Source organism: Sinohyriopsis cumingii, unplaced genomic scaffold (genome assembly GCF_028554795.1).
Source record: "Sinohyriopsis cumingii isolate HCF-2022 unplaced genomic scaffold, ASM2855479v2 utg001176l, whole genome shotgun sequence".
Taxonomy (NCBI): domain Eukaryota; kingdom Metazoa; phylum Mollusca; class Bivalvia; order Unionida; family Unionidae; genus Sinohyriopsis; species Sinohyriopsis cumingii.
In genome coordinates this window covers 4366627-4389561 of record NW_028315968.1, presented here as the reverse complement: position 1 = coordinate 4389561, position 22935 = coordinate 4366627, and the positions used below count along the sequence as shown (strand labels likewise).

General features: G+C 42.3%; 1 protein-coding gene across 1 annotated transcript; it reads left to right on the top strand.

The window, feature by feature from the left end:
- Positions 1-983: 983 nt before the first annotated feature.
- Positions 984-20555, top strand: LOC149772796 (uncharacterized). The gene is made up of 2 exons (XM_089947344.1): positions 984-1081; positions 20423-20555. The coding sequence occupies exons 1-2, from the start codon at positions 1015-1017 to the stop codon at positions 20542-20544; spliced, it is 189 nt and encodes a 62-aa protein (XP_089803470.1). The 5' UTR covers positions 984-1014; the 3' UTR covers positions 20545-20555.
- Positions 20556-22935: the final 2380 nt, after the last annotated feature.

Below are 22935 nucleotides of genomic sequence, written 5' to 3'. Positions count from 1 at the left end.
AAATATCGGTTAAAGGCTTTTTTAATAGCGGTCTAACGTATATTACAACAATAAAAATGATTTTTTAGTGGCGATTCACGTTTGAAAAGAAGTTGATTTTTATTTTATTCGTCAACTTATCCGTTTTTTTTTTTTTTGCTGCTTTGGGCGGTGAAACGGTATCTGTAAATGTGACCCGTTTGTACTTCATATTGTATAATTATGTATTTAACCAGATATTCCCCAGACCTTCCAACTCCTGCACAATGCAGGATGCAAACATTCGACTCCGAATGACAAGCTCCACTATCAGTAGCATATTCAATATTAGAATGGACCACTGAACAATTTCAGGCCCCCAATGTATGAATCTTTCGTTATTTCGCATCCGGATACTAAGGTTATCTGACTGTGAAGTGCTGCTTGCTTTACTGCTGATCTGACACCTGGACTGATTTCAGCATCTATCATGTACAGATTCAAAATATACCATCACTATATTTCCTCCTCGTATTGTTAACCTATCACAGTAAACCGCAACTTATCTCTAAGCAGAATAATTATTTTTAAAACATATTTCATAGAAAATGCTTTAATACTGATTATAATGTCATATCTGCTGCCTCAAATCGTTACAACTTTGACCTCGCCGTCAATTTGTGATTAAGGAATTCGAATTTCATTGTAAATATCGAACATGTTGAGCAAATCAAACAATTTTAAAGATGTGGTTTTCATACCGATGCCTTGAGGATTTCATTGATATATTTCTGTCACTCGTACAATCGACATTTTTATGCTGTTTTTTTTTTTTTTTGTTTTTTCTGGACAGCAATAAAAACTTACATCTGCATTACATACTGGATATAAAAAATAGTCAAATCATTAATTATTCATACATACATTCAGCTTTGACAGAAATTAGGCGAGTTTTATGAGAGCTTTCTCTATGTAAGGCACAGATGTCGGAATCCAGAAGATCAAGCAAGAAGCTGATTCCGTACCGAGATCATTGAAGGCTTCAAGCGGCACAGAATGTCAAAACTACTTCTGCTGTTAATCGTCGCCTCCACCATAGCCATTTTCATTGCTCCGGCACAAGGTAAGTTACACTCTGAGGCAGGCAGATCGAAAAAGGGAGACACACAATTTATTCCTGTAATAAGGCAGGTTAGTAGTATATGAGGATACCCTAGGGACAATGGGAATTAGCATTACAGACCCCCCCGGGACAATCTGGGGACTATGGAAATTTAACATTGAAAAAAATCGTGGGACAATCTGGGGACAAGGGGAATTAGCATTACATGGGAATAGAGTTTGGGACTGTCTAGGGACAAGGGAAAATTGAACATGGGGGGAATAAAGTGTGGGTCTGTCTAGGGACAAGGGGATTTGAATATGGGATTTTTTTTTTTTTTAAATTTTTAAATAAAATTATTTTTAAAAAAGGGGTAGGCAATTGAAAAGTCATTCTCTTTTCGAGAAATATGCGTGGCCCTGAAAAGGGCTTTTGGGTTTATGTTAATGTATCCATTAACATAAAGGGCACCGCATTGGTCTTCTTCTTGTCCTTAGGCTGCGTCTCACTGTAAGACCGTAAATCAGGACTCTTTTGAGGCATCCTTGTCTTTCTACGTAGATCCTACGTATCCACAGACTGGTGTCTGTCCTGTGGACAACGGTCCACTTGGATGGGACATACATGGGTATGTCCGTCCGGAACATCATGGAAGACGCAAGCGTAGAAGATTGCACATCGGTCCACATCTTGAAGCGACGAGAACAGGTGAATCAATGCACTGAACTGCGCTTATTTATAGGTAGAGGAAGGATTGAAACGGATTGAGTTCATTCACCAATCCGAACACGCGTTACAAAATTCAGTCAGCCTGCATCCAATCCGAAGAGAGTAGTCTGTGACGTCAGTTGGTCTATATAGATTCGCTAGCGCTTGTGTGCAGTCAATCGATGCGACAGTGATTCAACATGACGGAAATTCAGAAAACGATCCATTGGGGTGCACCAACAGGGGAGACTGCCCAAGGGAACCCGGACTTACTTTCAGAAGAGGTAAATTGGGATTTTGTGGATTTTCTTACCTCGCAAGAATTTGTTCCGGAACCTTCGTTACCTTCTTCATTACCGCAAGTGGAGAATTTTAGACAGTTACAGAAAGAAGAATTGGAGAAATTTATACAACGACAAAAGGAAGCGGAACAGGCTTTTCTCCTACAGCAACAGCAGCAAGAAGAAGAGGTAAGAAAAAAACAACAGCAACAACAGCAAGAAGAAGTAGCAGCAAAGAAACAAGAGGGTGAAAATCAAACGGTCACGGTACTGTTGGACATTTTAGCGGAGTTAAGAAGTCTGAAACAAATGTATCAGACTTCTTTATTACGACCGAAGAGAATACGACCTTCCCGAGCTAAACACGTCAACCCTGTGACTAAGCCTACCGTACCACCCTTAGTGATTTCAACCCAATCATCATCAACATTACGCAGTCCAGAAGTAGGCCTTGGCCGTGGCAAAGGCTTAAGGCAGTTAAAGTTGATTGCTTAAACTCACCCCTACACCATAAAGAAAAAAGGCCCTTTTCAGGACCACCCACATTTCTCGAAAATAAATACAATTTCAATTTGCCAATAACTCAAAAAAAAAAATAGTAAACAGCCCATTTTACCCTTATAGTACGTGTCTTTGTATGAGTGCGTGAGTGTACGTTCTTATTTTAAAATCAAAACTCAAAGACACTTACCTTATATCATTAATTTATTCTTTTATCCATTTTTACAATCCAATTCACAATTCACATCACAACACTTTAATAAAAAGTTCATTGACTTCTGTCTCCTTGTTTAGTCTCTCTGTTTTTTGAATTTCTTCACTGTCACACTCTTTTCCTCTTCTTCCTCCTCACTTTCTTCCCTTCTTCTGTTCTTCTCCTGGTTCTTTTTGTTCACCTGTCTGCTTTCTTCCTCTGAAAAATCCCTCTCTTCTTCCGAAGAATCCCTCTCTTCTTCTGAAGAATCCTTCTTTTCTTCTGACTCCTCTTGTTTCTTTTTTGGGCAATCTGGAGACCAATGTCCTTTTTCTTTACAATAATAACAGGTATCTTGACTTTAGTCTTTTTTAGTCCCTGTTTTTTTTCTTTTTTGACGGTCTGGACACTCTGAAGACCAATGCCCTTTCTTCTGACAGATATAGCAAGTATCTTGACTTTATCTCGAAAGGAAGGAGAGTAGTCCGTGGGCTGGTATGAAGAGAATTTTCTAATGACCCCTCGCAAAGCTCTGACGAAACGTTCGATTTGGTTAGTCTCTTCCATCGTTGTGCTCAGCTTGAGAGTGAAATGAATAGTGAAAGGACAAGACACACACCCTTTTATATACGCTGGTCTGCCATGACTATAAATTAGTCTATGGTGTTTAAACTTGAGTCATTTGACGTTTTTCACTCAAGATGAAAAGATCCTATTCATTTGAGAAGAAAGAAGAAGAAGAAAGTAAGAGGCAGAAACGTGATCTATCGCCTCGTACCAGGGCTGAAATCTTGGCACAAATTCATGCCAGTGATTTTGAAGAGGACATGAGTGAACCAGAATCCGAACCCTCTAAACAAAGTTTGCCACCCTTAGTCAACCCTGAAAAATACTATTCCATTCGAGAGACGGAAAAGCGCTCCTCTAGAAAATTTAGAACCACGGCTTACAAATACACGGTGAAGTTTAAAGATTTCAAGGCTGAAGTGCCGTTAGAGAAAGCAGAAGTGTTCATCACTGGGGTGTGGGATTCTTTGCTCACCGCACTCAAGCGACAATGTCAACCCAAAGAAGACGATCGCTTGAGACTTTCCATACAACACGACGGTTTGAAATCCCCTGTTTGCATCGAGTTTAGCACCCCTGCAGAATTGACTGCTTCCAACGTCATAGACAAGATTCAACACGTACAACAATCTAATGATCAGTTTGACATCACCGATGGTAAAGCCACACTGGACATGACCCACGTCTCTCCTCCTCAAGGGACTGGACGCAAAAAGATGTTATTGGTGGACGACCTTCGCAACACCAAAACAAGTCTCGTCCGAATTAACAACCCTCAAGACCAGATGTGTTTAGCCCGTGCCATCGTGGTGGGACGAACCTAGAATGGAAAAGAACCTGGGAGAACATTCGAAAATCGAACCGAGCCAAACAACGAAACGAAGCAGAACTCCTGTTACAACAAGCCGGACTGTCCAAAGACACACCCTGTGGCATTCCTGAGATGCAAAAATTGCAAGATGCCCTAGCTCCACGATATACCTTGAAAGTGCACCCTCAAGAAATGCGCGGGCCTCTGTTGTTTCGAGGCCAAGATTTTAAGGATGGAAAATACATTCATGTTTATTATCACGATGACCATTTCGATACCATTACCAGTATCACTGCATTCCTGGGATACGGTTATTACTGTGAGAAATGTGACCATGGCTATAACAATCGAGAGCAACACAAGCATTGTGGATTGAAATGCCCAGGATGTTTGGCCTCTCCACCCTGTCTGAGCGAAGAACCAGTGCCTTGTTCAACTTGTCTGCGCACGTTTGTCAGCCCTACCTGGTACCAACAACATTTGAAGACGCAAGGTTCACAGCAGAAATATGCTTGTCAACTCCTGAGATTGTGCTCTACGTGTGGACAAGGCATACGTACCAATAGTGCCAAGGCACACGTATGTTCAGGAAAGAAAAAAAGTCACATTTGTCACCACATCGTGGACTTGGAACATCAATGCTACGTGCAAAAATACCAACCCCAACAAGAGGAAGAGGACGGTCAAAAGAAGAAAGGCAATTTCATCTTTTTCGATTTCGAATGCATGCAAGAGACCGGCATTCACATTCCTAATTTCTGCGTGGCTCATCGAGCATGCGAGAAGTGCATTCAAGAACCTATCTTCAGTCATTGCCCTCAATGCAGCAAGATTCCTGGAGGGCGTGAAAAAATCTTTCGGGGACCGAACACGTTATGCGATTTTGCCCAATGAGTTTTAGACCCTGTCGACAAGACGTGGAGCCAATAGGACATCGAACGTTACGGAGATTGTCATCGCCATGCCACGGTGATGGCTCACAATTTCTCCGGATACGATGGACAGTTTCTTTTGAGATACTATACGGAACAAGGCACCGAGCGTCCTAAAGTGACTTTGAACGGAGCCAAAATCATTTTCATGCAAGTGGGACAAGTACAGTTTAAAGATTCGATGAGCTATTTGGCCATGCCTTTGAGTCGAATGCCTAAAACGTTTGGAATGACAGAAATGGCTAAAGGGTACTTTCCACACTTTTTCAATACGGAAGCCAATCAACACGCCGTTCTACTCCATTTACCTGAGGCTCACTATTACGACCCCGACAACATGCGTACCGAACAACGAGAAGCTTTCTACGCTTGGTACCAGGCTCACGCCTCGGACCCTTTCGACTTTCAGGAAGTAATGCTAAAGTATTGTCGTTCCGACGTGGACATTTTACGGTGTTGCTGTGGAAAACTTCGAGAACTGTTCATGGAACACGGAGGGGTCGATCCTTTGAAAGAAGCTTGCACCATTGCCAAAGCGTGTTCCTTAGTGTATAGACAACGATTCATGCCTGAATACACCGTGGCTGTCATCAGCCCTCAAACGACCCACTTTGTCAAACGTCAATACTCGGTCAAAGCCCTACGTTGGTTACATTACTTGTGCGACAAGGAAGAAAAATGGATTCAGCATGCCCGCAACGGAGGGGGTGAAAAGACCATCGGAACGTATTCGGTCGATGGCTGGGACTTAGAAAACCCCAAGATCGTGTACGAGTTTAACGGTTGCTTATTTCACGGATGTCCCGTCTGCTACCCTGACCGTGACACTAAAAATCAGTTTTTACAACGGTCCATGGAAGACCTGTACCAGGACACTTGTCAGCGACGCCTAAAGTTAGAACAGCAAGGATACCAAGTGGTGGAAATGTGGGAACACGAGTACGATCACCGTATGAAAACCGATCCCGAGTTTAAACGTCTCGTGGAAAGTTACCAGTTCATGGAGCCGCTGAACCCGAGGGATAGTTTGTACGGAGGAAGGACCAATGCCACCTGTTTGCTGTACCAAGCCGACGAAGAGAAAGGAGAAGAAATCAAGTACCTGGACGTGTGTTCGCTGTATCCCTACGTGTGCAAATATTGTCGTTTTCCTGTAGGGCACCCGCAATTGTTGACGGAACACATCGACCTGAAAAACATTCGACAATACGAAGGCTTGATCAAGTGTAAAGTTTTGCCTCCCACGAACCTATACCATCCCGTCTTACCTCACCATTGTCAAGGCAAACTGATGTTTCCCTTGTGTCGTACTTGTGCCGAAATGTGCAACCAAGACCAGCCTTGCCATCACACCCAGGAAGAACGGGCCTTGATGGGGACGTGGGTCAGCGTGGAATTGTTCAAAGCTCTGGACATGGGATACCAACTGTTAGAAGTGTACGAAATTTGCCACTTTCCCAAGACACAACAATACCACAAGGGTGACCCCACGCAGAAAGGCATTTTCGCTGACTACGTGGATGCCTTTTTTAAACTGAAACAAGAAGCCAGCGGCTATCCTTCCTGGTGTCACACTCCCGAAGACCAAATAGAATTCAAAGAGAAATACTATGAACAAGAAGGCATCACTTTAGACCACATCGAGAAAAACGAAGGCAGGCGATCGTTTGCCAAAGTGATGTTAAATTGCTTGTGGGGTAAAATGGCACAACGACCGTGTTTACCCAAGACGGAATATTTGACAGAACCTTCCCGCTACTTCCAAATGATTCACGACAAAACCAAGTACATGAAACACGTGGACGTCGTTCGCGAGGATTTGATCTGGGTCAATTACGAAGAAGATCTGGACTTTGTACAAGACGACCCTTTTGGAAATGTCATCATTGCGGCTTACGTGACAGCTCATGCTCGCTTAAAATTGTACGAAGCTTTAGAACTGTTAGGAGAACGCGTCCTGTACTTTGACACGGACAGTTGCATTTACATCCATCACCCGAGTCAACAGCACCCTGACATCGAAGGAGACCGTTTAGGAGCCTGGACAGACGAGCATCCCGACGACAAGATTCTAAGTTTCGCGAGTGGCGGTCCCAAAAATTACGGCTACGAATACCGGGACAAACAAGGAGAAGTGCACACGACGTGCAAAGTGAAAGGACTGACTCTGAATTATCGTACCAGTCGAGTGGTCAACTTTGGGGTATTGAAAGAAGCCTTGCAATCGGGAGAGGATGGAAACTTTAAAGTGACCACCTATCAACCGAACAAGATTGTACGTTTACCCACTCACCACATCGTCAGTCGACCCCTGGAAAAAATCTATCAAATCGTGTACCAGAAGCGAGTGAGACTTCCCAATCATTTCACCTTACCGTATGGACACATCGGTATTGGTCTGTATATAAAAAGGAACCCTAGGCAAGACCGATAGTTCATTGTGACTACCAAGACCAAGCGAACAAGATGAATACTTTCAGAGAAACACAAAACAAGTTGTTTAGAAAGGCACAATTCAAGTGTGAGGCTTCAGAAGTGGAATGCGATTGTGAGCCTTGCGATGGGTACGATGCTGTACGTTGTGACCTTAGCGATGCTGTAAAGCATCATGGGAACTTTGTTCTTACGACCCCTATCATGGAAAGTGATGCTGTGCGTGTCAAACCTGAGGGATGCGAAAGTGATGCCGCTCGTCCTCTTGGACATTTTACTGGGTTTCGTTTTAAAGTTTTTTTTCACGTCTACCCCCCTACGGATGTCATCCAGCCCTGAGCAAACTCCTGCCCATGTCACTCAACCCTCATCGAAACGAACCTGTGAAAGACGAATATTCGTTCCCTGTGCGTTTGTCGGAATACTGCGACTTGGAAAATCGTCTTCAATCGTTCAAAGGAAAATGGCCTAAGTATCTGGGAGGACCGACCCCCGAAGAATTAGCCAGAGCCGGATTTTTCTACTTGGGCGAAGGAGACAAAGTCAAGTGCTTCAGTTGCGGTGTGTCACTTCACCACTGGGAACCGCAAGATTCGGCCTACGTAGAACATGCTCGATGGTCACCGAATTGTCATTACTTACCCTTAGTGGGACCGAGACATTGAAGTAACTTCTTACCATAATCTGTTCATGGATACTTTACAAGAGAACATTCGTGTTTGCCTGTGGAGTTCAGAGAACGCTTTTATGTATTTTTGTCTTTCGTATTCATGTTTGAAAAAAAAAACATTCAATAAACGTGTTCTGAAACAGTATATAAACTCTTGTCTTGTTTGTTTTTCGTGTCACAAGTGACATTTCTCACACAATGGCTACCTCTGCTGTCTCTGCTCCCTCTTCCTCTACTGTCAAAGTCATCGACGAACACTTAGATCGTGCCAGTTGGGAGGCTTTGTATCTTCGCCATCCCTTTAACATGCTCATTGCTGGACCTAGCGGTTCAGGCAAAACCGAATTCGTCAAACGTTTGATCGAACATAAACATCATTTGATCGATCGGCCACCTCAACGGATCGTGTGGTGTTACAAAGAGTGGCAATCGGCGTACAGCCTCTTGCGAGAAAGTCAAGGCGATTCCATCGTGTTTGTGGAAGGCATTCCTAAAGAAGACGACGGCATCGTCTCTGACTCCCGTCAAACCCATTTGGTCATTTTCGACGACATGTTAGGAGAAGACGAAGAAGAAATTAAACTGTGGTTCACGCGCAAAGGGCATCACCGTAATGCCAGTGTCGTTTACATCACCCAAAATTTGTTTCAACAAAGTAAAGCCCATCGCACCATCAGTCTCAATGCGCATTACGTGGTCTTGTTTAAAAGCCCTCGAGATAAATCGCAAGTGCAAGTCTTAGCCAAACAGTTAGGAACGCCTTGGCTGACTCAGGCGTACGACGATGCCACTCAAACTCCACACGCCTATTTACTCGTCGATTTGAAACCTACCACCCCCGAGGATTTGCGATTTCGTACCCACTTGTTTCACCACTGGTGCCAAGACGGAGGGCCTGTCCTGTACACGTCTCCATCCTCGACTTCATTTCACTCCCCATAAAAAATCTATAAAAACCTCAGACCTTTTTCGTCTGTCTCACACAGTGTGAACATGACGTCCCTTCAGTCGCATCTTCCCGTCAAATTGATTCGTGCCTTGTATGGCATCAGTCGAGAAAAAAATCCACAAACACGAGCTCGTGTCTTAGAAGCTAGTCTCAAAGAAGTCTTACGATGGTTCACGGTGACGGCACGTCAAATACTCCAAGGAATCATTCAGATTCCTCATCAAACCAAACGCGTTTTCGATCGAAACAAAGTCGCTTTGGTCCAACTGGCCGATCCCCGCATCGACACTCAAACCAAAAAACAAATCATTTTGAAACCTGGAGGGAGCGGTACTCTAGGAGGGGTCATCATTCGCTCACTCTTAAGATGGGATCCTAATACCCCCAAAGTCATACCCAAGAAAAAAGTCCAACGAAGCCCCAAGAAGAAAAAGAAAAAGACCAGGTCCCCAAGGAGAACTTCTCCAGTGGCAGGACCCTCCTCTGATCACACACCACCACCCCGGAAAAAGAAAAGAAGCCCCCAGAAAAAGAAACAGAGAAAAAGTCCCCAGAAAAAGAAAAGTCCACAGAAGAAAACTAGTCGCAAGAGAGGCACTTCGGCCAGGACGCAACCTTACACTCGCAAACCACGACCTGCCACGGCAGTGACTGCGTCTCCGGCATCCTCACGTTCATCCACTTCTCCGTTGATGACACCAAGAACTGAAGAGTACTTGGAGACGTTGATCACACCAAGAACTTCTCCGGTGATGACCCCAAAAAGAACTTCCCCAGTGGCAGGACCCTCCAATTTAGTGGCAGTGGCTGCTGCTCACAAAGTACCTTCTCCCAAAATCAAAGTCCATGAAAGATCGGGCATGTTACAAAGTTTACTGGATTTGTCCAAGCAAGAACTGGCTCGATTTAGTCCGTTGCGTACCCCTGCACGACGTGTCATGCCTGTCCTCAAACTGATACGACGTAAAGACAATCAGTGGCGACGCGTTCCAGTATAAAAAAAGACGTGTGACCAAGTAGGGTATCAGTGTTTTTGGTGCTCCTGAAGACACAAAGATGTCACCCTCCAGAAAACCCCAAGGAAAGAAAAGGAAAGGACTGCCACCACGTTTAGTCAAACATGGGGACATGTTATCTGTCCTGTCCAAAGCTTCTCCACCCCTACGAAAAAAACTCATTCAATCGGCCTCCAAAGAGGTCATCGATACCGTGTGCGAATGTTGTTTGAACGTCTTGAAAAGCACGATCCCTTTGTCCAAACACCAGAAACAATGCTTAGGCAAACATCGTCACGTTCTTCGCCAAATGGTTCAAAAGAAAATTCCCATTCGTCAAAAGAAGAAGATGTTGGTCCAACGTGGAGGTATTTTACCCCTCTTGTTAGGTCCCATACTGAAAGGAGTCTTGGGAACCATGTTGGGAGGACTGGTGGGAGCAAGATAAAAAGGCCCTCGGAAGTCCCAAGATCTCAGAATCGACCGCTGACAACCCCATGGAAGGACGAAAACTAGCTTTAGTGCCTTACAAACGATGGATGGAATACCATCGTTGGCAAGAACAACGCACCCCGCATTTACCTCCCAATCCCCATTTGAGCGAGATCTCCCAGTTACAACACGAATTGCAGCCCTTGATGGATCGCCAAGATTTGTCCGAAACAGAAAAATCGCAAAAGTACGGTCAACTCTTGCAACGACTGCAACTCTTTCACCAGAAAGCTTTAGACGAAACAGCTCTACCCACTCTGAAAGATTTTAAGAGCTTGATGAAAAGTCCAGCACCATCACCAGTACCAGTACCATCACTACCAGTGACCAAGACAGAAAAGGAGAAGAAGAAGAAGAAGGGTTTCAAACTCCACCAGAAAAAGTACGCAAGTTAACAACACCACCTACCTCCAGAATTGGATGGATTAAAAAGATGATGGCCACCCTTCTTCATCACAAGAGAAAAAGAAAGTGAAGACAGAAGTGAAGACAGAAGTGAAACAAGAACCGATATCCCCCGCTCAGACATCCTCCTCTTCAACACCTATTGCCGGTCGCACACGCAAAGCATTGCAATCCAAGAAAATACCCCAAGAGAAAAAAAGTGGCATCCACCAAGAGTGGGTGCCTTATTAACACAAAAATAAAAAATGGAAAAAGTCTTAGCCAGCATTTACTACGATCCCTCGCATCCTGCAGGTTACGCAGGAGTTCAAAAATTGTATCGTGCTGCCAAAACGCGACTGAAAAGTCTCCGTTTACCTCAAGTGCAACGATGGTTACAAGAACAAGCTACCTACACTTTACACAAACCCATTCGACGCAAGTTTGCCAGAAGTCGCACCCGAGTGGAAGGCATCGATCATCAATGGCAAGCCGATTTAGCCGATGTCTCTCATTTGGCCAGCTACAGTCGTGGCTACAAATATTTGTTTTGTGTCATCGACGTCTTTTCCAAATTTGCCTGGGTCGTGCCCTTGACTTCCAAATCCAGCAGCGAGTTAGTGCGAGCCCTGCAATGGGTGTTGAAACAAAGCGGTCGTCACCCTCTTCGATGGCAAATGGACAAAGGCACCGAATTTCTGAACCAAGCTTTCCAAAAAGAATTAAAGAAATGTGACATTCATTCTTTTACCACCGAGAATCCCGAAACCAAAGCCAGCATCGTGGAGCGTTTTCAACGCACTTTGAAAGAACGCATGTGGAAATATTTTACGCATCACCACACTCTGAAGTACATCGAGATCTTACCGCACCTGGTGCAAGCGTACAACCAATCTTACCATCGAAGCATCGGACGTGCCCCGCAAGACGTGACTCCCGACAACGAAGTGCTGGTGTTTGAGCGTCTGTTTGGTACGTCCCCAACGAGGGCTGTCCCCAAGAAAAGTGGAATGTTGGCCGTAGGAGATTGGGTGCGCATTGGCAAAACCAAACGCACTTTTGACAAAGGTTACTTACCTAACTGGACCACGGAACTGTTTCGTGTCACTGGACGAGTGCATCGCCGTGATCCTGCCGTCTATAAATTGGAAGACATGAACGGAGAAGTGCTCAAAGGAACGTTTTATTTGCCCGAGTTACAACGTGTCACCAAAAAAGAAGACGACGTGTACGACATCGAAAGCATTCTCGAACGCAGAACCCGTAAAGTGGGCAAACGACGTGTCAAAGAAGTCAAAGTACGTTGGAAAGGATATCCACCCAGTTTTGATTCTTGGATCGACGCTTCGCAAGTCATCGACTATAAAAAGAAGTGACCATCATGCCCTTTCACACAGACGCAGCTACGTCGACAACTCCTCCTTCACCTAGTTCTTCTGTGCAAGATTTACAAAAACAACCCTTGTGGGTGTGGTGTGGAGAACGTGTGCCTAAAACGCAAATCGTCTTTTTCTGCCAAATCTTCGTGGTGTATTGTGTCACCGGGGCAGCCATTGCCAATTTGAGTTTGCAACAAGGAGACAAACAATTGTGGACCATTTTATTGAGCAGTTGCATCGGTTACCTGTTTCCAAATCCCTCCCTGAAATTCACCTCGAACGGGAACCACGGGAACCTTGTGTCCAGTGCCAGTGTCAGTCACCACTCCAACAACAACCACAACCAGAACCCCATTTTGGGCGGAGACACGCCTCTGACGTCCACTAACCCCTCGGACAGCCACAGAACTCTGGAATTATGAGTCACGAAAACCAATTTTACTTAACCTTACCCAGTGAGAGTTCCATGGAAGTGTTTGCCAACAACACGTTGTGCTGTTACACGGCCAAATTACCTCAGGCCATCCCCTTAGATCACGAAGCCCATTGGGAAGTGGCTTTAGTAGAAATGATTCACCCGACCCAAATCCTCAATGTCCTTCCCAATCAAAATAAATTTGATGTGGAAGTTCATGAGGAACAATTGCAACAGTGGATGGATAACCATGGCAAATATGACAAGAAAACCCCTGGCACAAAAAATCAAAGGTACACCACCTATCACTTGTTCATTCCCCCAGGCTATTATTTTAGTGGTCAACATTTGGTCAACACCATAGCCACCAGGTTTAATGGCGTGTTTCTGAAAGCTTTGGAGGATGTCAAAAGAGGTGTCGTCACCCTGGAGTACCACAAAAGAGCTCGTCGCTTCCTGATGAAATTTCCTGAGGGGCGTAAAATGATGTCTTTCTTATTTTGTCCTGAATTGTTTGACATGTTGGGCGGAGACATGGACATGAGAAAGAAATTTGAGCAAAAAGGTGAGCTAGCAGTGATTTACGACAACGAGTCTTTTAGCAAGTTCTTTCGTACCCCAGTAGAACTGAACCAAGGACTGAATTTGATGTTCGTGTATTCCGATGTGGTGGAGTACAACGTGGTGGGACACACCTCCGTACCGTTATTTCGTGTCATTCCTTTCAAAGTGGATTCTGCCGCGAACGCTGACGAGGAAGGTGGAAACACTTACCACGTCCACCGCGAATTTGTCCATCCTCACTATTTGCCGGTCAGCAAGTCGTATTTGGATACGGTCAACATTACTATAAAAGGAGATTTGGGACAAAATATTTCATTCACCAAAGGAAAAGTCACGGTGAAACTCCATTTTCGAAAACGGTTCTCTCACGACTCGTAAGTCATGTATCCAGTGTACCGAGGGGTTGCTCGACAGCGAGGACACGGTTTAGGAGATATGCTGAAATCAGCCTTTCGTTCGGTGGCCCCGGTGTTGAAACCGATGGTGACACGCGGATTCCACGCCTTGAAAGATGCGGCACTGACGCAAGGCAAAGAATTTCTCCAAAATGTCATCATCGACAAACAAAACCCTAAAGAAGCCTTCATGAGGGCAGGCAAAAATGTCTTGCTGCAAACGGGCAAAGACATTTTAGGCCGACGAGACACACCTATAAATGCCCTGCACTCCCGAATCAGGCATTCAGCAAGGACAAGACAGAAAGAGACGACGAAGAAAACACCCTTTCAAGAGACTTCAAGCTAGAAAGGCCAAGAAAAGAAGAACCGTTCGAGACTTAGACGTTTTCGATTATTGAGAAAAGAGACAAAAAAAATGATGCACCGAGAGTCTTGCGCTTGTTCCAAGACGGAACTGGATCTGTTTGCCATGCCCCCCACCATGATGACGATGCAAGAATCCCAATGGGTGGAATTTCACCCCGTCTCCTCATTGACAGCCTCAGCTCCCATCGAGTTTGAAATAAAAGGACAGCCAGAAGATTACATCGATTTGAATAGCAGTTACTTGTACTTGAAAGTCAAAGTTGTCGATGAGGACAATTCGACCCTAGATAGCGATGAGGTAATAGCTCCCGTCAACAATTTCATGCATTCCTTGTTTAGCGGAGTGGACTTGTACTTGAACAACAAACTAATCAGCAGCAGCATGGATACTTACCCTTATCGAGCGTACCTGGAAAATCTCTTGACGTACGGAATAGACGCCAAGAACACTCATCTCAATGCCTGTGTGCTATGGGAAGCTGACGAAGCAGGCCAGTTTGAAACATTCGAAACTGATGCAACCAAAACACCAAGCAATGACGGATTTATAGAACGAAGAAACAGAATGAAAAGTGGAGATAGTTTAGAACTGATGGATCGTTTGCATTTGGACATCTGGTTGCAAGAGAAGTATTTGCTGAACGCGGTGAATGTTCGCCTGAGACTGAATCGTAGCAGTGCCACTTTCCATTTGATAGGTAGTACCGCTTGCAAAACTGTCATCGAGGAAGCCAGGCCCTACGTACGACGCGTGGAAGTGTTACCTAAAGTGGGTAACGACATCAGTCAGACGTTGAGCAGAACGACCGCTAAGTATCCGATCCGACGCGTGGAAGTGAAAACCTTCACCATTCCCAAGGGACAGCGATCCATGATCGAAGATCATCTGTTCCAAGGACAGCTACCCAAACGTTTGATCGTTGGTATCGTCGAGAATACAGCCTTCAACGGAGATTTGGGTAAAAATCCTTTCTACTTTCAACACTTTGGCGTGTCCAAGATCGAAGTCAGTCGCGATGGCAAAACCTTGTGTACCCGACCTTTCGAACCCGACTTTGACAAGAAGAATTACTTGAGATCGTACTTGTCCCTGTACGAAGCCACCGGACAGTTAGGAACCAACACCAGTCATGGTATTACGTACGAGGATTATGCAGGAGGCTACGCTTTGTGGGCTTTCGATTTCACTCCTGACCAAGGCAGCGACGAGGGACATTTCCACCCTATAAAATCCGGCCAGATTCGTGTGGAAATTCAGTTTGCAAACCGAATCCCTGATGTAACGGTGAACGTCATCCTGTATGCAGAATTCGATAATACCATAGAAATCAACAGTTTGAGAGAAGTCATCCTAGATTACTAGAAACCATGGAAGACTGTTGTCCCTCTTTACCTAGTGGAGAAACTTTGGACATGAAATGTGAGGAGACTGTGGAAGAAGAAGTGATCATGATGAAGTCAAGATGGCCAGAACAAGAAGCCCATTTAGTCTGCTGTTTTGCCAAACACTTGGTCGAAAAAATGACGGAATTGATCAAGAAAAATTGCTATGGATGTCAAAACGATCATCCCAGTCCAATTCAACACGATAAATGCCTGATGTTGAGTCAAGAAGAAAAATTGGACGAGTATCTGGACGAAGCTTGGAGTCTCATCTCGGACAAAGACGTGTTGCATCAGTGGTATAAAGACTTGCGTGAACATTCTTGTCCACCATTAACCACTCAAGAGATCCATCGTATCGAAGCTCTCCTGAATCAGAGTGAGGAGACGAAACGAAGAAACGGTTATTTGTCAGACATTTTCAAGCAAAAAGTCAGGATCGAATTGACGACTTATTATTACCTGTGAAGAAGAAGAAAAAAACCACACAAAACATGGATACCTGGGAACTTTATTACCTTTTGAACCACAGTTCGTATACGTCTTCTTGGAATCCTGTCGTCTGTGCTAAAGATGAACTCCCTCATCGCAAACCTAAAGACCATCAAGCTTACGTGATCAACACGGACGACAGTCATCTCCCAGGAACCCACTGGGTAGCCGTTTACTTTCCTCAAGAAGGATGTGTTGAATATTTCGCTTTGTATGGATTGCCCCCTTTGGAAGACGATATCATTGACTTTATGAGAAGAAATGCTCAAACCACCCGATTCAATAATGTGAAATTACAAGGCACAGATTCCTTGGTGTGTGGACAGTACTGTGTGTATTTTCTGCATCATCGCAGCCTGGGCTATTCCTTAGAACATTTAGTGACTCATTTTGATCCTCGTTCTTCTACTAGAAACGATGTGAAAGTAGATCGATGGTTTTGTGACCATTATGCTTATATTTTGTCTCAAGCTAGGAAACGTAGTGTCCATCAATGGCCTAATGATTTCCAACAGTGGAAATCACAATTTCATTCACAACGTTGTCAGCCCTGTTTAAAGTAGACTGCAAATTGAGAAAAAAATGTTTGTGATTTGAAAAAATTGTTTGATGTTATAATGTTGAATTATTGTTAAAAAATGTTAGAGTTGTTGTTTAGTGTTAAGTGATTATTGAATAAAAAATGTGTTTTGAAAAAATGCCTTTGTCTTTTGTTTAGCTATAAGAATGTTGGATTCATGCTCTTTGACTTCTCTCTATCCCTCTCATGACACTCATTGAACGTTGCGGCTCGAAAACCGTGGAGGGATGTTTTCCTTCACGTCCGCGCTTTGACTTTAAGAACCGGGGTTGTTTCCAGTCTAACCATCCGTTGTCGACTCATCCTCCTACGAAGATGTGCTCCAAACTAGCTAAGCTAAACGAAGCCTACGTGAATCTGCATAGGGTCAGACACAGTCTGATACCGAAGCCAGAAGAAATAGAGAATGTGAGAACGTTAAAAGTCACTGAAGACCTGATAGAAGAGCTCTTCAGAGAAGAAGTACAGACTTCAGAGACAGCAGCAACAGCAGCAACAACAACAGCAGCAGCAGCAACCTGAAGCTGACAGAGGCTTTGTCGATTGTCGTATCGACACCAAAGAGTTCTTCTTCTCTTTCTGAAGAAGCAGACCTATCGCCAGAAAGTCTATCCTCAGAGGACATCGCATTCTTAGAAACTAAAAAAGATTGCCATAGCAAACAAAAAAAAACAAAAAAAAAAAAACAGCCCTTTTAAGGGCTACCCCAATACTCTAGAAAAGAAATAACCATCAATTTGCCAATGTATGGGTAGAGTAGTGTGAATATAAACACTAACTCTTTTTTAAATAGTGTGAGGGTATGTGTTTGTGTATAGGATTGTGTGTTCGTAAGTGCTCAAGTAGGTTGGTGAGGATAGTACATTAAAATGATGTCTTTTTTGGTGTTTGAGGTGTATATTTGGGGTTAGAGTGGATTGCTTTGCGTATGTGGATAGTCTATTGAAGTGGTTAATAACAAAATTTTTTTAGAATAGTAATGGGTAGCATAAAAAAGTGAGTAAGTGTTTCTTTTAGGTCCGCGCGTTGTTTTTTTTTTCGGTCATGACTAGGTAAGATCAATTTTATGTTTTTAGGGGATGTTTTCGATCACGTCCGCGCTTTCAGTATAAATTGAAACCCGTTAGGCAGTCCAGCTACCCTTGTTGATTGATCAACACCAAAAATGAACACGAGACTGGCGAAACTGTTGGAACTTCATGTGCATCTGGAATATGCCAGGCGCATACTAAATGAACTGGCCGCGGAAGCCATTGTGGAAGAGGGAAGGATAAGAGAGGAGGAGGAAAAAAGAAACAAAGAAGAGGAGGAAAGAAGAAACAAAGAAGAGGAGGAGGAGAGAAGAAACAAAGAGGAGGCGGAGGCAAAAGAGAGAAGAAGAAGAAATTTCAGAATCCCAGAAACCGAAAATTGGGATTCTGAAGCCACATATCCTGCGTCTGCTCTCTCTCCCAAAAAAGTAAAAAGTAACTGGGGAACAAGATGTGTATGTGGCGCCAGGCCTGGAAGGTGCCACCATTAACCAGGTGTCCATGAAGTTCAAAAAAAAACAGCCCTTTTCAGGGCTACACAATACTCAAGAAAAGAAATAACTATCAATTTGCCAATGTGTGTAGGTAGAGTAGTGTGAATATAAACATTAACTCTTTATTAATAGTGCGAGTGTTTGTGTTTGTGTTTGTAACTGCTCAAGTAAAGTTTGTGTGAATAGTAGGTTATGGGTTTCTTTATTGTTTCTTAGCGTATGTGAAGAGTATAGTTTGGGTTTTATTATATGAAATAAGAAAAGTGGGGGATGTTTTCCTTCACGTCCGCGCGTTGTTTGGTCGTTATCTAGGTAAGGTCAATTTTATGTTTTAGGGGGATGTTTTCCTTCACGTCCGCGCTTTCACTATAAGAACCCACAAAGTTTGATGTTGGAACCATTCTAAGGAATAACTGAGACAAAATGACTCAAGTATCAGTTCTATTTAATCTATTGAGAGACATCTATTTTTGGATAATGGATGTAGAATATGTTGTAGGAAGAATAGAAGAGGAATGGAGGCATGGAGATATGAAAGACTTTGTAACGAGTCAAGTTCAAGGCCTAAAGACAGCAAGAGATATCATAGCAGGGATGATTGAAGAAGAAGTCAATAAGTCAAGAGGCTTCATTAACCCACCTTACTTCAGAGTGGGAAGTTTGAAGGAAGCACTGGATCATGTCATCCAAGTCCGGTGCTTCCTAGAAAAGATATTATACTGGACAGAGTGGAGGAATGTAAAATGGGGGTTGGACAAGGTGAAGAAAAGGGAAGATCTGATGAGAAAAGTAATGGAGGAAGAAGTAGAGAAGATTAAAGAGGAATGGAGGGAAGAAAGAAAAGATGTGGAAAATAAAAAGAAAAAGGAAGAGTTTGAGCGGCTTAACAACAATTGGATGAAAATCCAAAACAAGTTCCGAGCCATGGGTCACCCGGACTGGATGCCGGAAACAGAAAAGAAGAAGAAGAAAGGAATGATGGACAAAATAAGAGGATGGTGGAAGAAGTTAAGGAGTTAGAAGAAAAAAACCCAAAGGCCCTTTTCAGGGCCACGCATATTTCTCGAAAAGAGAATGACTTTTCAATTGCCTACCCCTTTTTTAAAAATAATTTTTGTTTTTAATTTTTTTTTAAAAAAAAAATCCCATATTCAAATCCCCTTGTCCCTAGACAGACCCACACTTTATTCCCCCCATGTTCAATTTTCCCTTGTCCCTAGACAGTCCCAAACTCTATTCCCATGTAATGCTAATTCCCCTTGTCCCCAGATTGTCCCACGATTTTTTTCCATGTTAAATTTCCATAGTCCCCAGATTGTCCCAGGAGGGGGTCTGTAATGCTAATTCCCATTGTCCCTAGGGTATCCTCATATACTACTCAGGTTACTGTTTTTACCAGAAGATCAAATTATCCTAACGTCTGAGTTACTATTGATGTAAAATACGTTTTGTTCTAACTTCTATGATTTTGAATCATTAGAACTCTAGGAAGAGATTCAACAAGGATTGGAGAGTACATACATTTTGAAACGTTTGTTTTCCTTTACCTTACGTAGTGGTATTTAACGTTAAACATTACCTTTTCGAGTTAAGTAAAGGCACGATGAACAAAAAGACAGAAGAAAATCATGTTAGTGTTACTGCCTAAATATAATAAGTTCATTTAACTCTTGTTTTCTTCAAAAAAGGGTGTATCTATATATTATTTCTGGTACCATGAAAACCTGAACTTATGTGTAAAGTATAGGGAGTATGGGCCCTGACAGTTCTATTTATTTCAGACTACGTTCCCTCTCTCTCCCTCCCTCTCTCTCTCTCTCTCTCTCTCTCTCTCTCTCTCTGTTCTCCTGATTGTGTTGTCCACAATTGTTTTGCACAGTGCTGTTTCACATTATTTTCGAATTGTACACTTGACTATTTTGTCATGTACCTTTCTTGCACGAAGAGAATAGAGTTCCACAAGGAAGGCTGGTTTTAGTTAAAGAAAAAATAAGAGCTACAAAAATGCCCCCACGTAAATAAGCAAATCAATTAAGAAGATAACAATCATCTGATCAAGTGAATTTTTACACAAACCCTTTGGAAAAGCTTTTTTTTCAATACTTACTAAGCTGCATATAACCAATCCTAACTAATGTCTCCAAGACGTGACCGATAGGGCTTATTTGAATTGACCATCGTAATGAATTGCCATAACTTAAAAATATACACTGGTACTTGATTGAAGCTGGTTTATGAAAATAATACCATCTTATATTATCTTGGCGATAATTATCCCTCTGGATAAGTTCTTTTTTGCAGAAGATTCATTTCTTTTATGTTTCGCTTCTTATTACATTTACAGGTGACTGGTATCATGATCGTAGATGCATTTGCGTACCAGACAGGTATGCGTGTAACTGGCCATATCCCATATACGCAGGCAGGTGCCCCAATTGCCCACCTTCGAGTACGATCCCGTTCTAATTTGACTTTTTAAGGTTCTTAATTTTTTTAACCTTGTTTAAGTACTTAACATTATTTTATATTTTAGATTTGATGTATCTATGTTTGTGCATGTGTGTGTGTGTGATTCAGACTTTGACGTAGCTTTAACAATTTTCAGTCATATAGCTACGTTGTCTGCAGTTTGGCAGTTTAGTGTTGTCGAAGACTGGTGCATCATATCATGCCGCAGACAGGTTGCATCATGTCCCACCCAGTCACATTATCCTGACCAGTCCCAACACTAACCTCTTAATGCTGAGTGCCAAGCGAGGCAGTTGCTTGTAACAATTATATAAGTCTTTGGTATGACTCGGCCGGAGTTCGAATCCGCAATTGCCTGCATCTGAACCTCGCTCTGACCACTTAGGTCTCCGGAGCGGTCAATAGTTGAGATTTTTTCATTACTTGCAATGTAATAGTAAAAAACAGTAGTAGTCAATTTTGCCGTTTTTTTTGTGCTTCTTAGACAGTTGTGTAACGAATCTTCCCAGACAAATAACGCGGATGAACTATTTGCTTAATGCTCCCTATCCGTCTTCTAGGCACTTTACGTTTCTAGACAAGGGTTCAGCAAACGTTAACGTTACTCTACGATTCAAAATGGTATATTTGATAATGATCGTATCACCTTCCTTTGGATAGTTTGCAGTGTGTGTGTGTGTGTGTGTGTGTGTGTGTGTGTGTGTGTGTGTGTGTGTGTCATGACGGAGGATCATTTATATCAAATCTTCCTTTCGAATATAATAGCTTCGTTACAAGTCGCTGTAATGTTTGTTTACTTTAATGGATTTATCTTAATAATGGGCGGGTACTTATACTAATTCTACATATTTCCTTCACAATATGATAGGGATATTAACTATATTTTGTCTCAGTCTATTAATGGATTATGTTATGTTGGATCGTCGTATGAATACGTAAATCCAAATGGAAAATAAAGATACTTACGACAATTTCTATATCTAGTATGTATGTCAGAAACCATGTGTAGACAACGTTGCCCCGCAATTTCAACACAGTCTGAAACCACCGAAATACAGCCAAATGAGTCAAATCGCAAATGGACGATAATGAACTTGGCTATCGAAATCAAATTATATACAGCCAAAAAATTCGACCATATCACGAGTATCTCTGAAGTAAAAGTTCCACATCATACATGGTTTGTGCATAAGTTTATTGCTATCAAATTGATTGTCATTTTTGTCCAGTGAGGTAATTATCATTATTATTAATTATAGTTCACAAAGAGGATACAATTTCATCCTATGACGTAACAAAGTTAGTCACGCACATCACTATAGCACCATCGTCGTTTAATTTTACAACAAACTAGTATTATATGTACCAACATGTGTAAAGATATGTTATATGTACCGAAATGTGTACAGAAATTGTATATGTACCTAAATGTGTACAGGTATGTTCTATGAACCAAAACGTGTACAAACATTTTCTATGTACCAACATCTGTAAATATATTTTCTATGTACCTGGAATATATGAAAACATTTTTAGATGACAAAATAAAAATACGCATACAAAGAATCAAACCAACATGGAAACCAAATTTTATACAATTAAGTGTCAATATGGCATTATGCATTAAATTCATTGAATACACACAATTTCCTGTGTTTAAAGTCGAACGATAACTCACGGCTATTTAATGTTGGCTTTAATAAAAACCTGAGTAGGTTTTTCGGTTCAAATCGCAGATTGTCATTTCTACTTAGTAACAGAAATATACTGTATACAGCTAACCACCTTATAAAGAACAAGACATTCCCCATTGAAATTTCTTCACATATGATCCGAATGAAAAAAATGCTCACACAAATATTCAGAACATTATTTTTAAGGAAAAATATCCATTCCCTACCACATCTTCCCGATATAACGTTATATAAATATGCCGTAATGTTGACAATGTACTTAAATTATTGATACACTATGATGTTTAGTTCTTTCTGATTTGGTTAGATAGGTACAGGCATCAATTGTATAGTTAAGTATTACACAATAGCGAAGGTAATACAGGGTTTAATAATAAAGTCTAGAGAGATTTCACGCTCAATCAGAAATTACTACAGGCAAATCTGACATTGCAAATGCTATATTCACGTGAAAATATTCTCAGGAGCACATATTTTGTTTTAAATTTGCACCAATGTTCACAGTACAATGTAGAACAATAATCCGTATGCATTTATTTTGGATAGAAAAAAGTGTACTTTTGGTATCAGACTTTTGCTCAAGGACTTGGAAATGTTCTAGTTTATGTCGCCACGCGAGGAAATAACCTCCTCTGCATTAGTGCATATGAACTATCGTATTAATTCCACATTGTGCATTGTTTTATCAAATAGC

Coding starts and splice junctions, on each gene's coding strand:
- LOC149772796 (XM_089947344.1), top strand. CDS start 1,015: ATGTCAAAACTACTTCTGCTGTTAATCGTCGCCTCCACCATAGCCATT. Junction 1,082..20,422: donor TTTCATTGCTCCGGCACAAG/GTAAGTTACACT, acceptor TTACATTTACAG/GTGACTGGTATCATGATCGT.